General features: G+C 43.2%; 1 protein-coding gene across 2 annotated transcripts in view; it reads right to left on the minus strand.

Annotated features, from left to right (window-relative positions):
• The window catches only part of DTWD2 (DTW domain containing 2), a 463405-nt gene that overhangs the window by 417397 nt on the left and 25137 nt on the right, over positions 1 to 20871 (minus strand). For both annotated transcript variants that reach the window (XM_073624664.1, XM_073624665.1), the window contains one exon: positions 8547 to 8917. In XM_073624664.1, the coding sequence (XP_073480765.1) occupies positions 8547 to 8869 (323 nt within the window). In that variant the 5' untranslated portion in view covers positions 8870 to 8917. The remainder of the gene's footprint in view (positions 1 to 8546; positions 8918 to 20871) is intronic.

Genomic DNA, 20871 nt, shown 5'->3' on the forward strand with positions numbered 1-20871 from the left:
GGTGAGGTACATTATAAGGGTGCTGTATTTGCTAAATTCTTTGTAATTATAATATCTTGCCTGGACAGCATTGTTTTTTCTAGTGGTTAACCAAAATGAAAATTCTGGACTGATCTTGAAAATTCAGGATGCACTTAGTCGAAAACCAAAAATTGACAGTTTTTTAAAAATATATTAAAGTATTATATTCAACTTTTTAATTAATAGTTTTTGAAGCGCTTTTGTGTTAAAAAAAAAAAAAAGAAAAAGCGCAAGCTCAAGAAAAATGCATCCCTTTAAATTCAATGTATGTTGGGCGTGGCCTGACGCAGCAAGTGAGCGGACGTCTTTCTTAGCAGCTCCAAGATCCCTCTGCACAATCCTGTGTAATCCTGCTCACCTGCCACACAAAATCGGCTGAAATCGCTCCTGTATGCTTGGGGAAGACTCTGTGACATTCTTGGTGGATGGGAAAGCGAAGGAAACAGCCCCCGGCCAGGATGAGTATCACCACACGCCCTGGTCAAGATGGCCGCCGCTCCACCATCCCACACTCGTCCCTGGCATCCACCCTGGATCTTTTGGATGAGGAGCCTGATCCTTCACTACCACCTTCCCCCGGGCCCTCGGCTACCCCGGTGCTATCGGTCATACCTCTCCACAACGATGATGGCCTTGAGGACGGTCCAGAACCCACCCTGCTGGATGTCCTTAAACTAACCAAGGTAAACCACTCAGATATTATGGGGAAAGTGGAGGAACTTAAACTGGACATAACAATTATGCGCCAGGACATGCATAACATGAGGGGCCGGGTCTCTGAGACTGAACACCGTATTAGCGATCTGGAAGATGCTGTCGGCCCAGTCCAAGCCACTCAAAAACGCATGGCACTAAAATCATCTCCCTGGAGGACAAGGTTGATGATTTGGAGAACCGCCTGCGTAGAAATAACTTGCGTCTGGTGGGCCTTCCCGAGCGGTTTGAGGGTTCTGACCTGGTCTCCTTCCTGGAAAGCTGGTTTACCCAGGCATTTGGTAAAGACTGCCTATCCCCCTGCTTCGTCCTGGCAGGCCGCTTCCTGCAGGCAACCCTCCTCGCACTATGGTAATCCGTCTCCTCAATTATCATGACTGGGATTCTATTCTGCTTGCTGCCCGCATAAAAGGGAGCCTAAAGATCAACAATGCATCTGTGTCTCTGTTTCCTGATTATTCCCCGGCGGTCCGTGCCTCAAGAGCCAAATATCAACACATCAAGCTGAAATTGCGGGAGAAGAACATCCAATACTCTATGTTGTTTCCCGCCACGCTGAGAGTTGTGCACCAAGGTCAGGTGCAATTTTTCCAAACCCCAGCAAATGCTCTTTCCTGGTTTGAGTCTCTGCATCAGCCGGGTCGAATGCCCGACCGGGCCCTGGACACCTGAGCCGGTTACTCTCCTGGAAATATGTTTACTTTTCCTTTTTTCTTTCTCCAGGGCCAGTTGGCCTGTACCTGTGGCAGGTGATTCAAGCTCCCTGTTTTCACATGAGGACAAGATCTCAATTTGGGATCTATGCTGCTAACTGTGTGAACATATAGTTGATATCTGATTTTCTTTAAGTTTCGTTCGCTGATTTGCCTGTATTGGCCATGTTTCTAGTATGTACTAGCAGTTCAGGATCTAAGCCTGCTCCTGGTTTTTGGGGTAATGCAGGGGTTAACTATGTGCTACTGCCAGCTCTCACTGTGTCCTTGCTAGTGATGAGAACGTTGTATGAATGGTCGACTGTGGTGTGTAAGTGTGTGTTTGCTTTCTGTCCAGCCTTGTCCTCCCTCTGGGATTGCAGCCGTGACAACACCTTAGATCTGTTGATTTTCAATAACTTAATATGTCTTTGATTAAATGTATCTCCTGGAATGTCCGGGGTCCAAATTCAAAATTTAAAAGGACTTCCCTTTTTGAATTCCTCAAGACTCATAAGCCTCATTTACTGTGCCCACAGGAGACAAACCTTATGGCGTCAAAAGTGCTTCCCCTAAAAAAACACTGGGTGATGCACGGATCTCATTCCACATTTTCTAATTATGCCAGGGGGGTGTCCATCCTCATAAGGAAGGGCCTCCCCTTCTCATGTGACAGACTGATTTTGGACCCTAATGGGCAGTACATTTTTCTTCAATGTAAAATACACGCCACCCCGTTACTTTTGGTGGTAGTGTATGCTCCCCCCACTGTCACGGCTGTACTCTTTACAGAACTGTGTACAAAACTCTCTGACCTGCCTACATTAGCCACCCTTATTGTGGGGGATTTTAACTCTGTACTTGAACCTAACTTGGATAGACTGAAACCCATCCAGCATGAATCTAGGCTGTTTTGTCAGTGGTGTGATTCCTTTGGCTATGTAGACCTTTGGCGACAACAAAACCCTTTGGCCAGGGAGTATTCTTGTCAGTCCAGGTCTTACCGTACTCTATCCAGGCTGGATTACGCACTTGGGACTTCTGACCTGGCCTCATATAGCCAGACAGTATACTATATATCTCAAACGATTAATGACCACTCCGCCCTGTGTGTTGAATTAATACTAGGCCACAGACCTTCATTTCGGCTGTAGAGGCTCAGTCCCCTCTGGATATCCACTCCCGAATTTGAAGAGCCGGTCTGGCATGACATGTCCATATATTGGGGGGACAATGCCGGATTGGCTTCCTTTGGCCCCACGTGGGATGCCTTTAAGGCGTCTGTACGGGGATCATACATCTCTCACATTGCTAAACATAGGAGGTCCTCCCGGGCTGCTCTTCTGGCCTTGGAGTCCTCTCTGGAGGCTGCTAGGGCCCAATACTCTGCGCTTCCCACCCCGGACTCCCATGGAGTTCTGGTGGGGGCGCACAGGGCCCTGGACCTCCATAGGGTGGAGCCAACGCGGACTCAGCAGTTATACCTGTCTGCCAGGTTACACGAATATAGTGGAAAAAATAGTAAAATGTTAGCTTTTCTTTCTCGCACTGAATATATAGACAGGACTATACCACAGATTCAATTGCCGGATGGCACTATTACCTCAGATCCATTGACCATAAATCTGACATTTAAGTCCTTTTACGAAAGCCTGTATACAGCCCCTCCCCCTCCGGACGAGCTGGAAACACTGGGGTTTCTTGATTCCCTTCAATTTCCTGTATTGGAAGACTCCCACATCTCCATATTAGACACTCCCCTGACAATCGAAGAGATTACTGACGCTATCTGCTCTCTACCCTCCAATAAAACCCCCGGGTTGGACGGTTTGCCCGCTGAATGGTACAAAACCTATACTGATGAATTGGCACAGAAATTACTGTCCCTTTTCAATCGGGCAATGGCGGAGGGCGAACTTCCCCCCTCCATGAATGAAGCCCTCATTGTAGTGTTACCCAAGCCTGACAAAGACAAACTATTGTGTGGGTCATACCGTCCGATCTCGTTACTAAACAACGATGTTAAAGTACTAGCGAAGGTTTTAGCTTTAAGATTACAAAAGGTCATTCTCCACCTTGTCCACAGGGACCAGAAAGGGTTCATGCCTGGGAAGAGTACATATGACAACATTTGTCGCCTTTATTTACATGTTCACAAGGCTGCCACTGACAGGAGGAGCAGACTGGTGCTATCACTTAATGTGATGAAAGCATTTGATACAGTTAGCTGGTCCTTTCTTTGGGAAACTATGCATCGTATGGGTTTCAGCATTCAATTTATTAAATGGGTCAGGCTGCTTTATGCTAACCCCAGGGCAAGGATAAGTACCAATAAAGATGTGTCGGATATGTTTACATTGCAGAGGGGAACCAGGCAGGGCTGCCCACTTTCGCCACTTCTATTTGCATTTGCCATTGGGCCACTTGCTCTGGCAGTGTGTCAGACGGTGACGGTGGGGGGCATCTGCTATGGCGGGCTGTCTGAGAGGATCTCTCTATATGCGGATGACGCTTTGATCTATTTGGACGGCTCAGAGCAGGCCTTTATCTCCTTGATGGAGGTTGTGCAGGAGTTTGGGAGGGCCTCGGGACTGAGAGTTGGCTGGAAAATGTCTGTCGCATTCCCTATAGGCCCCGAAAGGGACTATACTTACATAGCCAGGTCTAAGTTGACTATACATCATACATTTAAATATCTAGGAATATATATTAATAATAACCTATCAAGTTTCCAGACCCTCAATATCACCCCGATCATAACACAAATGGAGACCAGGCTACACTCCTGGGCCTCATTACCACTAAATTTAATTGCACGCGTAAATATTTTTAAAACTATATACTTACCCAAATTTCTCTACGTTTTTCGGGCTTCCCCAGTCTTTTTGTTTAAGAAACTTTTTACTAAAATTAATTCACTTATCTCCTCCTTTCTTTGGCAGGGTTCGAGCCCAAGAATTGCTAGGGCCTCGCTCCAGGCTGCAAAGCTGGATGGTGGGTTAGCCTGCCCTAATTTACGACACTATTTTATTGCAATTACAGCTTGCCTATGTCTATGACTGGTTTCTTGAGGCCTCCTCTTCCTGCTCTACCGCTCTATTGAATGCTATGAATGGCCACAGGACCTCACTAGTTGATACATTACATAGGGTCCATGCCTAAACGCTGCTCTCTGGGCTCACCGACTGAGGTGAGTTGGCTAGCCTGGCACTAGGGTAACAAAATAATCCCCCAAGGCTCCTTTATGGCATAATCCTAATTTCCTTGAGCTCCTGGGTCATCCAGATTCTCAGTGGTGGACAGGACATGGTATTACCCATGTCTCTCAGATTTATTTAAATGATGTATTTGTCTCATTCGAAGATCTGAAGACAAGATGTGGTGTAACAAACAAATTTTATTTTAGGTACCTTTTATTAGGTCATGCCATCAGGGCACAATTCTCTGATCTGTCTCTGGAGCTCACTGAATCACCTCTCGAGGTGTTGATGTCATATCCAGACATCCAAAAACTGGTTACATTTATATATTCTCGCCTGCAAGTTGCGGGGGTTAAACCCTTTCAGATTGCTCAGTGGAAATGGGTAAAGGAAATGCCTGGGTTGTCAGAGGGGTGGGAGGAGGCCTCAGAGGCATGCTTCCTTGACCTTATTGGATCAAATGACCAATATGTACAATTTAAATTCATACATCAGTTGCATTATACTCCTGCCAGGCTGTCCCATATGGGATATGATTCCGCAGCTTGTTGCATTGGGTGTGGCTTCTCTGAAGCTGGATACATGCATATGTTCTGGTCCTGCCCTGTCCACCTTCTGGAGGGACTTATTTTCTTTCTTTGAAAACACACTTCAAATACAGGTGCCCTGCACCCCAGAGGTTGGACTATTGGGTTTATTGAATGAATTTATATACAGGACTCATACTTGAATTCTTGTCCGTATAATACTGTTTTATGCTGGAAAGTTAATTTTGATGCAATGGAAGAATGCAACTGCTCCAGATGTGCAAATATTGTACCGTATGATAAATAAAGTTATACCAATTTTTAAACTGGTCTACAAGGGTAGGGCCTGCCCTATAAAGTTTACTAAGATCTGGCAGCCCTGGCTTGACATAGCAGATTCCTTTTGGAAGAATACTCCACTCTCACAACAATAACCGACTCTGGCCTCCCCTGGACAAATTTCAGTGAATCTGGGTAGCCGTGGCCTCAGGGTCGGCGGGCCTTATATGTAATAAAACCAGGGGGGCGGGGGAGGTGAGGCTGGACTATGTTTGTCTCTTTGTGCGAATGTGTGTTGAGGCGTGTGTGTGCGGTGTGCATGTTGTGTGAACAGAAGTATTTCTACTGCATATAGCACTTGGTTATATGACAGTTGGACCCCATGTGGTCCACACTTATTGACCTTTCATACCTAGGGGTAAAGTTCATTCCTCCGTTGAGGATTCTGAAAGTATGATATACAACTGTAGTAATTGGCCCCTGTTGGGCTAAAATACTTTCTTTTCTATTTTGTAAAAAGGATTTGTTTATGGATACATCCGTAATATATGAACCTGTAAACTATTTTCTATCAAAACAAATAAAAACTATTTAAAAAAAAAAAATTCAATGTATGTCTTCACACTTGTGCTTCCATTGCCACATTTTTGGTGCATATTTGGTCAGTAACAAAAACACACCTCCCCAATGAAATGCATTGAAATCACTGCAAAAATCTCACGTTTTTCGGTACCTTTTTTTCTATCGGCATACACCAAGAACCCTATTTTCGCCCGATAATTTTCGGAGGCCAATATATCGGTGCATGCCTATTTTTTTTTCTTCAGTAAAAGTGTATTTTTACCTCTTTGCACTACTGGCAAGTTTGTTTTAAATGGTAACTAAATCCACAAAGAAAAATGAAATATATTGTAGCTTAAAGTGTTTGTAAACCCTCGTGTTTTTTCACCTTAATGCATCCTATGCATTAAGGTGAAAAAACACCTGGCAGTGACCGGCCCCCCAGCACCCCTGTTTTACTTACTGAGCCCTGGAATTTCACTCACCGGAGACAAGCTCTTCCTCGGCCCGGGGTTCTCGGCATTTGATTGGATAGATTGATAGCAGCGCAGCCATTGGCTCCCGCTGCTGTCAATCAAATCCAATAACGTGGTTGCCGGGGGGCGGAGCAGAGTCCGGCATTTGTGTCTATGGACGCAAATGCTGGACTCGGGAGCTCGCCCGCAAGGTAACCCTCTCGGGAGAGCTCTTCTGATGCGGGGAGAAGCCGTGAGAGCCACCAAGGGACCCCAGAAGAGGATGTTTGGGGCCACTCTGTGCAAAACGAGCTGCACAATGGAGGTAAGTATGACATGTTTGTTATTTAAAAAAAAAAAAAAAAAAACGAACCTTTGCAAATCACTTTAACAATCCTTAGACGTGGTGGCTGCATTCATTTTCCTTTTTTCATGCTACGGACATTTTCAACAAACACAGAAAATATCTGTTAATTTTGTTAGAAATGCAGTGTCCTAGTCACTTCCTGTGAGCTAAGAAGAAGTAACAAACATCCTTAACTTTATTGTGTAAATTACTAGTCCCATCAATCAAATAAAGATTAACAAAGGCAGATATGTTCAAATTCCAGCCTGGGTGACAACCATGGTTCCTTCAGTAAATACAGTGGAGGAGTGAGCGTGGCCAACCAGAAAGAGAGAAAAAAAAGTGTGTTATTTACAGGATCAGCAGTTGAAAAAAACAAACTAAAAATAAAAACTACAAAAATGAAAGTAATACAACCACCACATCTAAGGACTGGTATGCTGCAATATTATATTTTTGCATTTCGTGCATGAAGTGCTTTCACTGCACTTGACTTTAACTAGGCTTAAATGAGAGGCTTTTAGGAGAAAGGTACAGTCCTTGATGGGAAGACATCTTTGTCAGGATCAAATTCCTTCCAAATGTCTTTTTTAGGGTGCATAGACTTATCTGAGCAGTGGTGATTTTCCATGCTAAAATTTTCAATGAAACCATTTTTTACTAAAGTCAACAGTCATACTAACGTATAACTAAATGCAAAACTTTTTTAGTTTTGGATAGAGTGGAAATGGATTAGAACGCTTGCCAGTTTTTACTGCTGTCTGTGCTCCCATTAGTGAGACTCACCCTCTCTAATTGTCCTGTTTACCATTATCATAGAAAGTAAAAGAAAATCCCAAATTTTGGGTTGTCCCCAGAAAAGTAATAGAGGCGAAATCTTCCAAAAGGGACACTAGTTCTGGTGACTTGGGGGGTTTCCCAAGGAATTCCCTTAATTTGCCAAGATATCCTCTCACTTCTTGTTCGGCTAGACAGTGATTGCAACCATCCCTTGCAAATAAATTGAAGAAATGGTCGCACTCTGAATTTCCCAAAAACTTGCTTGATGTACCTTTATTGTCACAAGTGTATCAGATAAACACAGGACAGGCAGTTGACGCGTTTCACAAGCGATAGCGTTTTACAATAATGCTTGTGAAAACGCGTCAACTGCCTGTCCTGTGTTTGTCTGATACACTTGTGACAATAAAGGTACATCAAGCAAGTTTTTTGGAAATTCAGAGTGCGACCATTTCTTCACATTGGACGGTGGTGAGCCGGGGTCTGCACCTGTTATCCATTTGCGCCTGAAGATTTGCCTGGAGCAGTGTGTGCTCTTCTTTGGTTTCTGCTGCAACCGTCCCTTACTTTATACAAAATGGAAAAAAAAATGTTTTGCCTATAGTTCTACTTTAAAACCTTAGTACATCTGTGTATATTCAGCATCCTACCATTTTGCACATTTTGTCCCTGCCGTGAAGAGTTCTTAAAATTAACCTGTCACTAAAATTTAAAATTACAAACTAGCAGACAGTAAAAGAAGGTGTCAAAACAGAGCACTGCTATATAAGATTTCCCTACTGCTCATGTAGGGCCTTTACCCTAAACCCCAGATGAACACAATACACAAATTGAGCATAGTGCCCTCTGTTACCTGTCTGTGCCAATTTGTAATTTATGTTAAGGAGACAGATTTATATTATAGCTCCGCTACAGATCATTAGCATGAATTGAGGTCAAAACTGAAAAGTAAACAAGGAAAGAGATCTTACCTGCATCTTGTACATAGAGCTCTTTTGGATATACTGCTTTCTACAGGAAGGGAAGACAGTCCCTGAATGGCTGATTCTTCATCTGATAAGTACCCATTTGCTTCATCTGTATTACACGAATCCCTGAATACTTCTTCTAAGTCTAAATTACAAAGAGCATTGCTTGGTTCTCCAGATGACTGCTCCTGGCAAACTAAATCCTGAGTCACAATTGAGCAAGAGTCACCACTAATATTATCATAAGAGTCACAATGACCAACTGTAATTCGGAGAACTTTATCACACAAAGTGGATTCAATGCTCTGTACTGTGTCTTCTGCCATTTTTATTCCAGGGTACTTTCAACAGTCCAAACTACTTATGCTGAATGCCTGCAAATTAAAAAGTACAGAATTACAAACAAGGTACAGATCAACTGAGATATTTCATATTATATATAATCTACTCCATTTGCTATTTTGTTTTTAAGCCACGTGTCAGCTTTTTTTTAAGATAGAAATGATTTCACCAATCCAAGAAAGGCATAAAGTTTTCCACTTTGTTAAAAGTTTATTAAAGAGGATCTTCAGACTTTAATTAAAAGTCAGCAGCTACAAATACATGTTTACTAAGGGAAGCTGTCTGACTCCTTGTGGCTTCCCACTGTGCATGCACAGGTTGTAGGCGGAGAGAACTTCTGTTTTGATTGCTTAGGCGATCGGAGCAGAAACCTTCTCCCCTTCCCAAAAAAAACCTCAAAAAATGGGATGGGGGGGTGTTAAAGCAGGCTTTTAGAATGAAGTTCTGCAATAAAAAAATGGGATGTATTTGGAGTTGCAAAGTTGAGGAACCTGATGTGTGAACTAGATTTGCAGGTATTTTAATTTGTTTTTTTTTCCAGTGGTATGTAAAGGAAGATCGCAGTTTCAAGAGAGTACTTAGTGGTATGTTAAAGGGTAACTCCACTTTTGTTGAGAAAAAAAACATACCCCTCTGGGTGATCGATGTACAGTGCAAGGACTTTACCAAACATTGTTACAGATTCCTACCTTTTGTAATTCTGAAGAAATCCCTGTGTGTTTGCTGTATCCATGTGGTAAGGTAATCTAATGGGAGAGTCTTCTTAAGTATCAACCAGCTGCTTCACCTACAGGGCACTAATGGGGAAAATTGCAGGGTCTGCATCCTTTTAGAAGCGATTTCCTATTGGGGGTATCTCACCAAAACTGACATTTTTGTTGCAGGGGATGCCTGATATCTGACTTGTAACTTGGTGCAGACTTTTGGGAAAATCAGTGAGCCAATCACACAGACAGGAAAGTGGAGTTACCCTTTAATAGATAAAGCCTCAGTTTTCGTAAGATTCAGTTTGTAGCCCGGCAAACAGGAGAACACGTCTAAGTTTGGTAAACTGACTAAATGTTTTCTTAATGTTAATAAAAATTCAGTGAAGAGATAAATTATCAGTCGTTGATTTTAACCCTGGTGATGCCCAAGGAGATCTAAATTTTGGAAGTCAGGGGCTCAATGCAGAGTACAAATAAAAGTGGCAACAAGGGAAAACCCTGTCTTGTACCATTCCAGATCAGGAACAGAAAAGATGTGGCATAATAAAGTTTAGGGTTGAAAATGTGTTTGTCAATTTCACAAATATCACAAAGAACAACATAAAAGTTACAACTTAGTGACAACCGCTAGTAAACATAGGTAATGAGTCAGCCTGATGGCTATCACCCATAGCTTGACCCCCACTAACAAACAATGCATTATAAGGGTTGATAACTGTTGCCTGTTGCGAGGAGTAGTTCTGGCCAGAGAGTCATGTTGTTCATGATAAAACTATATGGGGGAATAGTTAGAAAAAAGAAAGGGGAAACCAAATCAAATAAAAGGGGGAAGTAACCTAAGTTAGGGTGTAGATAGAGTGAGAGAGGGAAGTAAAGAAGGGGAAAAAAAGGATCATAAAGGAGAGCGAGAGCTGCTGGGGAGACACTTGTAGAGAGAGGTAGATAGTGGACAGAGGGTGGGACACCAATGGATAGACCACCTCAACCCTGCTATGTTATAGACCCAGGGAGTATTGAGAGGAGGGCAATCAATGGGGTAGGCGATAACGTTTCTTCATAAATTTTATTGTAACATTCAAATACCTGAGTCCAGAAGAGGTGGAACATCTCCCATTCCCACCAGACATGTAAATAGGTCCCTGTAGCAGAGTTACAGCGCCAACAGGAGGCTAGGGTTGACGGAAAAATGTTGTGTAACATGGAAGGGTCCCGGTACCATCGGGCCAGAATCTTGTAATTCTTTTAGTGGGAGTAGCAGGACATCGTTGACTTGTGGGTAAAATGAAATGAGGTCTGCCAATCCACGCTGGAGATGTCCTTTCCCAAGTCTGCAGACCACATCCTGGTGTAAAGCGACAAATCATCATGTGTAAGGGTTTGTATGAGACTGTATAGGGATGAAAGATGTCTGGGTGTTTCAGAGAGGGAGCACAGCCTTTCAAATTCAGAATACGAGCGGTGTATTTGGGAAGAAGCATATACCGTATTTATCGGCGTATAACACGCACCGGCGTATAACACGCACCTCAATTTAGGAGGGAATTTTAAGGAAAAAAAACTTTTAGGAGGGAAGTTGAAGGGAAAAAAACTTACATTTAAATGCCCATCATTGCAGCCTTGCCCCAGTCCAGCCTTGTCAGTGCAGCCTTGTCAGTGCAGCCATGTCAGTGCAGCCTTGCCAGTGCAGCCATGTCAGTGCAGCCTTGCCAGTGCAGCCATGCCAGTGCAGCCATGTCAGTGCAGCCTTGCTAGTGCAGCCATGTCAGTGCAGCCATGTCAGTGCAGCCATGTCAGTGCAGCCTTGCTAGTGCAGCCATGTCAGTGCAGCCATGTCAGTGCAGCCATGTCAGTGCAGCCTTCCCCAGTGTCCAGTCCAGCCTTGCCCCAGTCCAGCCTTGCCCCAGTCCAGCCTTGCTGAAGCCTGTGAGCTTCAAAATCGCCGACCGCGATTTGAAAATGGCGCCGCCGGCGCCGAAATACACAGAGCCGGTCCTCGGCTCTTCTCGGCGGCTCTCGTTTACTTTCGGTTCCACTCGGACGGTGAGCGGAGCTATCCGAAACTAGCCGAGTATACTCGGCTAGGTTCGGGCGGCGCTCGAGTGAAACCGAAAGCCGCCGAGAAGAGCCGAGGACCGGCACTGTGTATTTCGGCACCGGCGGCGCCATTTTCAAATCGCGGTCAGCGATTTTTTAATTCTGACAGGTCAGGATCGCAGGGGATCGGCGTATAACACGCACCCGCGATTTTCCCCTGATTTTAAGGGGAAAAAAGTGCGTGTTATTCGCCGATAAATACGGTAAGTGTTTTGTGAACATGGATAAGTGAAGAGTGGTAAGCCAATCACGAGAACCCGCCGGAGTAGTTGGAGTCCCCTGTAGTGGGTGTACAAAAGAATGTGCTTGTGGCCACTCGGAACGTTTGAATGACCCCAGTATCGTTGCTCCCATGCCCTGGGGGAAAGCGGGGTTGTCAAGCAGAGGTCAATGCGGAAGGGTCAGAAGATAGAATGGAGCATAATCCCCTGTTATACCAGAGTCTAAGGGCGGCGAGAGTCAGCAGCGAGGAGGTAGATAAGTGGGAAAGGTCGTTTCTGTATCACCATAGAAGAGCCGGAGGTCTACGGGGGCTAAATCCTGCTCTACCATGTCGGAAGCTTTCAGGAAAGGACGGGGAAACTAATACAGAATGCACGCCATATGGGTGGCTTTATAGTAAATCTAATAGTCAGGGAGACCTGCCCCACCCCATAGCTTCGGAAGGGTGAGTAGTTTGTAGTTCACCCTAGATAACCCGCGGTTCCACATGAACTGGATAGCGAGGGAGCGTAGAGAAACAAAGAAGGACTTGGGTACCATGATGGGGATCATTTAAAAAAGATACAGTAGTTTGGGCAGGGTGTCCATCTTTAGAGTATTAATTCGCCTGAACATGGCAAAGGGGAACCTCCCCATAATAAAGTTTAAATGAAGCTAAAGTGGTTGTATATAAATAGCCAAATGTCACTAAAGGCAACAATTCCCCACTCCCCTTTCTTTAAGTTCTAAAAAATTCCCATAATAACTTTGAAAAAAGTAAAAAATTATAGCATCTTGTTCTCACTATCCAAACACCTTAAGCACAAAATATTAAAACACTTTAAGCAATGTAACATAATAGGAATAATGTCTCCACCAATACATTTTTCCCAAATTTATGTAATGCTAACATGATAACTTAGCATTTTACGTAGTATATTTAAATGAGTCTCTGTCCCACACATAAACACACACACAAATTCTTTAGAGCCAGATTGGTCAGGAGTCAGCAACTTTTTTCAGTTTTGGGAGAAAGTCCCACATATGCCTGATGAAAGATACTGAAATATGTTCCTAAAGCTGATCATACACTATGCCATTTGATTGTACAATCTTCATTTAATTAACCACTAAGTAGTGTGAAGAATTACCTCCTTGTATTCTGGGCATTCGTTCCTGGGCACTAATTGCCCTAAACCTTAGTACTGTTAGGTGCCATGTTCAGGCACAGCAGCTGAAAGCCTCCAAGACAGTTTGACGGCCTGCCAGCAGTGAGGCTGAACAGGACACCTTCTCCAGCAGCTAAACGCCACAGCCTCATGCACCCGCTATAAATGCCCAGTATGCATGGGGCTTTAGCTGTGAATTCTATCTTTCATTTGTCAAATGCATCGCCTGCAGTTCTGGTATCTGACAGATGAATGAAGGAGGTGAGGTTATTTTCAAGGAGGAGTGGGATTTGCATGGCAAAGTAACAGGGACACCTGACTTTCCACCTCCCCACCAGCACATACTCACCTTGCCTTTGCTCCTAGGTTTAGCTGTTAAGACAGAATTAAAACACCTAGAACATTGGGATACAGAGTAGGATGTTACTCTCGTGGTTAAATAGCCCAGCGCATTCATATGCTCTGTCAAGTCAGTTTGGAGCTAAAGTATTATTAAACCCAGGACCCTGCATTCACGTTATCTGGTCTCCCACAGTACACAGAATACGGAAAAGAATTTATAAAATATAAACTGCTAAATACCTTTTCTCATCAGCAGTATATAGCAGTCTTGTGACTTCAATCAGTGTCTGGTTAAATCTTGAAGGAGGAGTTTTCATTCTGCTCTGACTGTCCTATGAGGCTGCATGACCCCTGTTATGTGCCCTGTCATGTCATGTCATGTCTGGACAGTGGAAATCACAACCACTCACCCCCCCCCCCCCCCAAAAAAAAAAAAACAAACTTTAGCAATACACACCAAACTGAGCATGTGCAGAGTGCCTCCAAAGCTCTGTTCTATCAACAGAATGGGGACAGTAAAAGGGGAGGATCAGATAAGACAGGATCAAACAGCCTTTTTACACATAGGATTAACCCCTTAGGTTCCAGTGAGTATAACAAGCATGCTTTACTGCATATACAGACTACAGACTCATTTTATTGTTGTGGGTTTAGTAACATTTTAAGCAGGACTGTATTCCCTAGGTATGTGCTGCTGGGGAAAAAGGATTATAGCAAACCTGTCGCTTTGCTCTCCTATGCCCACAGTTTTGCGTAGCCTCCCTGGCGGTTTTCCCGAGTGTGGCTCGGGGTTAAAATTCAGGACCATTAGCGGTAACCCCGAGCCACACTCGGGATCGCATTGCAGGATCCTGGGGCGGCGTTACTTACCTTGTCCCCGGGATCCTGCGATGTCACCCGCAGTGTCCGAGGGCTCCGTCCTCCTCCGAAGCCTCTCCGTCCCAGGCTCCATTCCCTGCGAGCGGCGCGACGCACGGGGGCGGAGCCTGGCGGCAAATTTAAAAAAAAGTAAAAATCATAACACATACAGTACTGTAATCTTACAGATTACAGTACTGTATGAAATGATTTCACATCCCTTTGTCCCCAGTGCTTTGGCCCATGCCCTGCATGCAGTTTTACATGATATACACTGTTCTTTCTGCCTGGAAACTGGAGATTGTCCATAGCAACCAAAAAGTGTCCCTTTACGTCAAAAGTGGCTTTAGACCAGCTAGAAAACAGCGATAGTAAATTAGGACACTTGCAGAATTGAGCGATAGTAAATTGTGGGGAAATTTATTTTATTACTATTTTTTTTTATTTTTTTTAATTATTTATTTTTATTTATTATATTATAATTTATGTTTTTGTTTTTCAAACTTTATCATACCTGGGATATCTACTAGACTCTGGTTTGGACAGATTTAAGTGTGTTATTGTTAAGATTTACAGACCTACAATATAAAACGCCAAATTTCCATGCAAAATAATTGTACCGCTTTCAGCACCTAAAATCCGAAATAATCATACCGCCAGGGAGGTTAAAGTTAATATGTTGCCTTTAACAATTAAAAAGTGGTCGGCTAAAAAAGAATGCTTAAAGCCCCCTGGCCTCTGTCTGTTCCTAAATTCCTCACTCTCTTGTCTTGTAGGTCCTGTAGTGGTCTTTGAGCGGTGTCTATAACCACAGCATGCAGAGGACACATGCATCCAACATTCCCAAAAGTCAGTTTCCTCTTCTCCAGAGATTCCAGGAAGGACACTGAAACAGGTGAGTAAAAGCATTCATATTTTCAGGCTGCTTCTTATTTTATTTTTTAAAATAGAGACAAAGCTAACAGGCTTTTATGCTTTCCTGTTGACTTCAGTTTTTTTTATTGACCCACAAAACAAGAATGGATATACTGCTCAAGAATCTTAAGTCTTCATTGGTGTGCTTGTTTTGAATCAGAGGCTCATATTCTCTGGTGGCTGTAATGACAGAGAACTTTGCACACATCTGAAGTTAAATGGTACATAATGTAAAGCTGTGACATAAGGATTTTTCTCCATTTCTGATATGATAGTGTTAGGGTATAACTAGGAGCTTCTGTAAGACAGTCTAGAGCAGGGTTTCTTAACCAGGGTTCCTCCAGTGGTTCCTAGAGCAATTAGCAAGTTCTGCTTTTGAGATAACTTCCCAATAACACCATGGATCTTTCTAGCCAACTGTAAGGGGGTAATTCTTCCCAATGATCACTAATGTAAGGAGCATTCTTCACACCGACCATCATACTAATGTATCATGAGTTGTAGCTATTTTATATGTGATAAGTAAAAACCCTTGAAAACAATATACAAAAAAGTGTCGAGTGCAGCAGCAGTTGCAAATCATGTGATTAATGATATATAGTAGTGTCACAGAAATCTAAATTCCCATGAGCAAACAGCGCTTGCTGTTGTCGAGTGAAACCAAAAACGTTTGTTAAATGTGCAAATGCAATACTGTATATAAATTTAAATTACTAATAAAGCATGTGTATACAGTAATTCATAAGTCCATAAACAGTCATAAAAAAGTAGCTCCCTTTGCCAAAGGAAAAATGCGTGCTCTCCGTTGAAATCCCCCACAGTGGTGATTTACAGTGCTCCCAAAACAACTCACAGTAAGGTGAAGATCCGTACTCACCAAATGTAGCTAACCCTCAATGTCATACAACAAGAGAGGTCAAATGAGCTTGTGTGGTCTCATTGACCAGAAGATCCATGAACCAGCTACAAACTTAGTCTTCTTACTGCGATCCTCAATCTAAGGATTAACCTCATGGCAACCAAAAAGAAAAACGGGCTCTACACAGCGTAAAAAAGTATTTGCTCTTTATTTTAAAAGCTTTTTAAAACCAGGTACAGTTTCCAACCAGGATTAGTGTAAAGCTTTCCTGTACAGGCATACGTAGCATCAATTATACCAGGGATATGCTATTAGCGGACCTCCAGCTGCTGCAGAACTACAAGTCCCATGAGGCATAGAAAGACTCTGACAGCGGGGGTGTGGCTTGGACTCCACCGAGATGGCGGTGTGAGTCCTGAGCTCCAGCACATAGCGGGATAGAATATCGGCCCACAGAGACTAGAGGCACTACAAATACCACCCGAACCGGCGGAATGCTTCCCCAACATCCCGGCAACATGCTCAAAAAGCGACAAGCGGAACATCGCCTGAAAAAGCTGACGGACTATTATACACAGCCACCACTGCCTCGTGGGCAAGATGGCGCTGCCTCCTCTCCTTCCCCACAGACAGCTCACAGGTATCCACAGAGCTGCAATGATCAGACATACAGGCAAGCCTTTGATCCTGGGGAAACTTCACAACCCCCCTCAACAGAAGCCCAGCTAAGGCTTGCTTCAGGATGGATGACTCAGGAATGCAGCAGTAAGGTGTGAGGTTAGATCTAATGCAGACTCACAAGAAGACAATAGAGAGCTCCCTGACTCCATAGTCTCATTCCCCAGGCTGAACCAGCCAGTGCTGGATACAACACTCTAATGCCCCGTACACACGATCGGATTTTCCAACGGAAAATGTGTGATAGGACCTTGTTGTCGGAAATTCCGATCGTGTGTAGGCTCCATCACACATTTTCCATCGGATTTTCCAACACACAAAGTTTGAGAGCAGGATATAAAATTTTCCGACAACAAAATCTGTTGTCGGAAATTCCGATCGTGTGTACACAAATCCGACGCACAAAGTGCCACGCATGCTCAGAATAAATAAAGAGATGAAAGCTATTGGCCACTGCCCTGTTTATAGTCCCGACGTACGTGTTTTACGTCACCGCGTTCAGAATGATCGGCTTTTCTGACAACTTTGTGTGACCGTGTGTACGCAAGACAAGTTTGAGCCAACATCCGTCGGAAAAAATCCTAGGATTTTGTTGTCGGAATGTCCGAACAAAGTCCGACCGTGTGTACGCCCTATAAGACATGCTTATCTCGTTAAGAAGCACTATCCACACTGACATGATGGCATGTATGAGAAAATTTAACACAGAACAGCAGTGGGTGACAGTTGACCATATTGAAACCAGAATGGGAGAGTACGCCACAACCATTAATGACCTGGTAGATGCACATGACACAGCAGAAGAACAAACATGGATTAAAGCAAAATTAGCTGGTTTAGAAGACAGATCCAAAAGAAATAATGTCAAAATAAGAGGAATCCCAGAAACAGTGCAACCTTCTGATCTTCGCTCCCACGCTACCGCAATGCTAACTACCCTCATGCCTGATCTCCCTGCCATTGAGCCATCTATAGATAGAATTCACCGTTTACCAAAGCCCTCATTCATCCCAGAAAATGCTCCCAGGGATGTTCTATTCCGCATTCATTTTTATAAAACAAAAGAGCGCTTGATGTTAATCACACGCAAAGGGGAACACTGCAACACTGATTATTCCACATTGCAATTCTATACAGACTTGTCGCAGTTTACTCTGCAACTTTGCAAGAATCTGAATAACATCACTAAAGCGTTAAGAAACCACAGTGTCACTTACAGATTGGGGTACCCGACCAAATTGCTGGTTACTAAAGGTGGAGTGAACCATGTGATCACATCTCCAACCAAAGGATACAGGCTACTCCAAAAAAGGAAGATCATACCAGATGATCATCCCACCTCCTCTGATACAGAGGACTTCAGCAAAATTCCCCCTGAGTGGAAACAGGCTTCTGTTTGTACATAAATCAAGATATATAAACATTTCTGCCATTATGCCTCAAAGTGCCTGTCCTAACATAGGGCCCCGCCTTTTGGAGCTTCTTCCACACCACAAGCTCCCAAAACCTGAGCAGATATGATCTGCACCTGGGTTATGACTACCCTCCTTTAAAGTTTAAGTTTATGCTGTTTTTTTTGTTTACCAGTTTTACTTACAGGAACTATATCTGCCATTCTACTCTGAACTTTTCAACTATGCTCAACCTGCCAGACAAGACAACAGACCTTACATGAGTGTCCACAAACAGAATCATCGAGCAATCAACGCCCACAGCTCGCCTATGTATGGTCCTAACTGTGAGTACACCTACCACCTGACACAAAAAGCACCACCCTACTACAATCATTATGCCAGTTAACCACTTCAATACAGGGCATTTTCACCCCCTTCCTTCCCAGACCAATTTTTACTTTTCAACACTGTCGCACTTTAAACGACAATTGCGTGGTCGTGTGACGTTGTACCCAAACAAAATTGACGTCCTTTTTTCCCCACAAATAGAGCTTTCTTTTGGTGGTATTTGATCACCTCTGCGGTTTTTATTTTTTGCGCTATAAACAAAAGAACAGCGACAATTTAAAAAAAAAACACAATATTTTTTACTTTTTGCTATAATAAATATCCCAATTTTTTTTAAAAAAAAACATTTTTTTCCTCAGTTTCGGCCGATACGTATTCTTCTACATATTTTTGGTAGAAAAAAAAAAAAAAAATCGCAATAAGCGTATATTGATTGGTTTGCGCAAAAGTTATAGCGTCTACAATTTTTTTTCGTGACTGCGACATTATGGCGGACACATCGGACACTTTTGACACATTTTTGGCACCATTCACATTTATACAGCGATCAATGCTATAAAATTGCATGGATTACTGTATAAATATGACAGGCAGGGAAGGGGTTAACTACTAGGGGGAGACCAGGGGTTAAATGTTTCCTAGGGGAGTGATTATAACTGTAGGGGGAGGGGACGCACAAGGGGAGGAGACCAATCGGTGTTCCTCTGTACTGGGAACACAGATCGGTTTCCTCTCAACTGACAGCCGGGAAGCCCAGGCCGTCATATGACGTCCACCTAGGATGGGAGATCCCATCTGTGGACGTCATTTTACTATACGCCAGTAATGAAGTGGTTAAAATACACACATGGACTGAATCACCCAGCTAAGAGGGCATCCCTCTGGAGAGAGGCAGATTCCTCACAGTGTGATGTGCTATGTGTTCAAGAGACACACTTTCACCATAATGCACCACCTAAGTGTACTCACAAATCTCAACACTATTTCTACTCCAACATGACAGCCAAAAAGAGAGGAGTGTTGATTGCATTTAAGGACACAATTTCCTTCCACCTAATTTCCTAAACAACTGACCCATTAGGCAGGTGGCTTATCATCATAAACAATGGCCCCTACACTCTGATGAACATTTATGTTCCCAATAAACGCCAAATTAAATTTCTAAATGGACTCATGCGAAAAGTAAAGAAGATACAACAAGGATCTCTCATAATGTGCGGGGACTTTAACATTGTTCCTAATCCACAAATGGATTCTACTACAGCACCTACTAAAAAGACACCATCCTTAGCAAATATTTTACGTTCACATGAACTGTATGATTCTTGGCGTTGTACACATGCCAGTGAAAGACTACTCATTTTCCTCCAATAGACACTGTACGTACACAAGGATTGATCTGTTTCTGATGGATAAGTGGTTGCTCCAAAATGTATTCCAGGCCAAAATCGGTACGATAGCATGGTCAGGCCATGCTCCCATTCTCCTCACACTAAGGGACTCATACCCGAGCACCACCGCCTATATATGGCGTTTTTATGCGCAAATTATACAAAACCTTAGCACCAAGAAAACTTTGGAGGACCGCTTGTCCGATTACTTCCAGATCAATATCTCAACCACTGATGATGCTTTTTTATTGTGGAATGCCCACAAAGCATATATAAGAGGCATATTTATCCAACTAGGGGTTAGGATTAGGAAACAGAGGCAGCAGAAAATTACTACCTTAATGACAGAAATTGACACACTGGAAGATCTTCCCAAAAATAATCCTACTCCCTCCATCAGCGCAAAACTCACCACCATAAGACATGACCTTAGACTAATCTTACTCCATGCATTTGAACATACAGAGAAAAAGACAAAAATGTCCTTTTATTCCACTAGCAACAAAGCAGGGAAAGCATTAGCTAGAAGAATACAAGGACAACACTTCAAGACCAAAATAGCTCACCTCATCCATCCTAAAAGCAAACAAAAAGTGTATGATCCTCAAGGCATTGCAGATGCCTTTAGCGACTATTACAGCTCTCTTTATAACTTAAATCAAGACAATTTCACAGCACAACCTACTCCAACAAACATAACAGACTTTGTATCAGACATCAAATTACTCAAAACTCACACCAGCACAACTCCAAGAACTAAATTCACCCTTCTCCTTGACTGAATTACTACAGGCTATTAAGACACTCCCGAGTAACAAATCCCCTGGCCCAGATGGACTCATAGGAGAATATTATAAAAGCTTCCAAAATATTTTAAGACTGCACCTCCTCTGCTTCTTTTCCACCCGAAATGTTAGAAGCACTCATTGTCACGTTGCCTAAACCTGGGAATACACTGGATATACCCCAAAACTTCAGACCCATATCATTATTGAATAACGATCTTAAGATCTACGACAAAATGATAGCA

The sequence above is a fragment of the Aquarana catesbeiana genome, linkage group LG01 (assembly GCF_042186555.1).
Source record: "Aquarana catesbeiana isolate 2022-GZ linkage group LG01, ASM4218655v1, whole genome shotgun sequence".
NCBI lineage: Eukaryota > Metazoa > Chordata > Amphibia > Anura > Ranidae > Aquarana > Aquarana catesbeiana.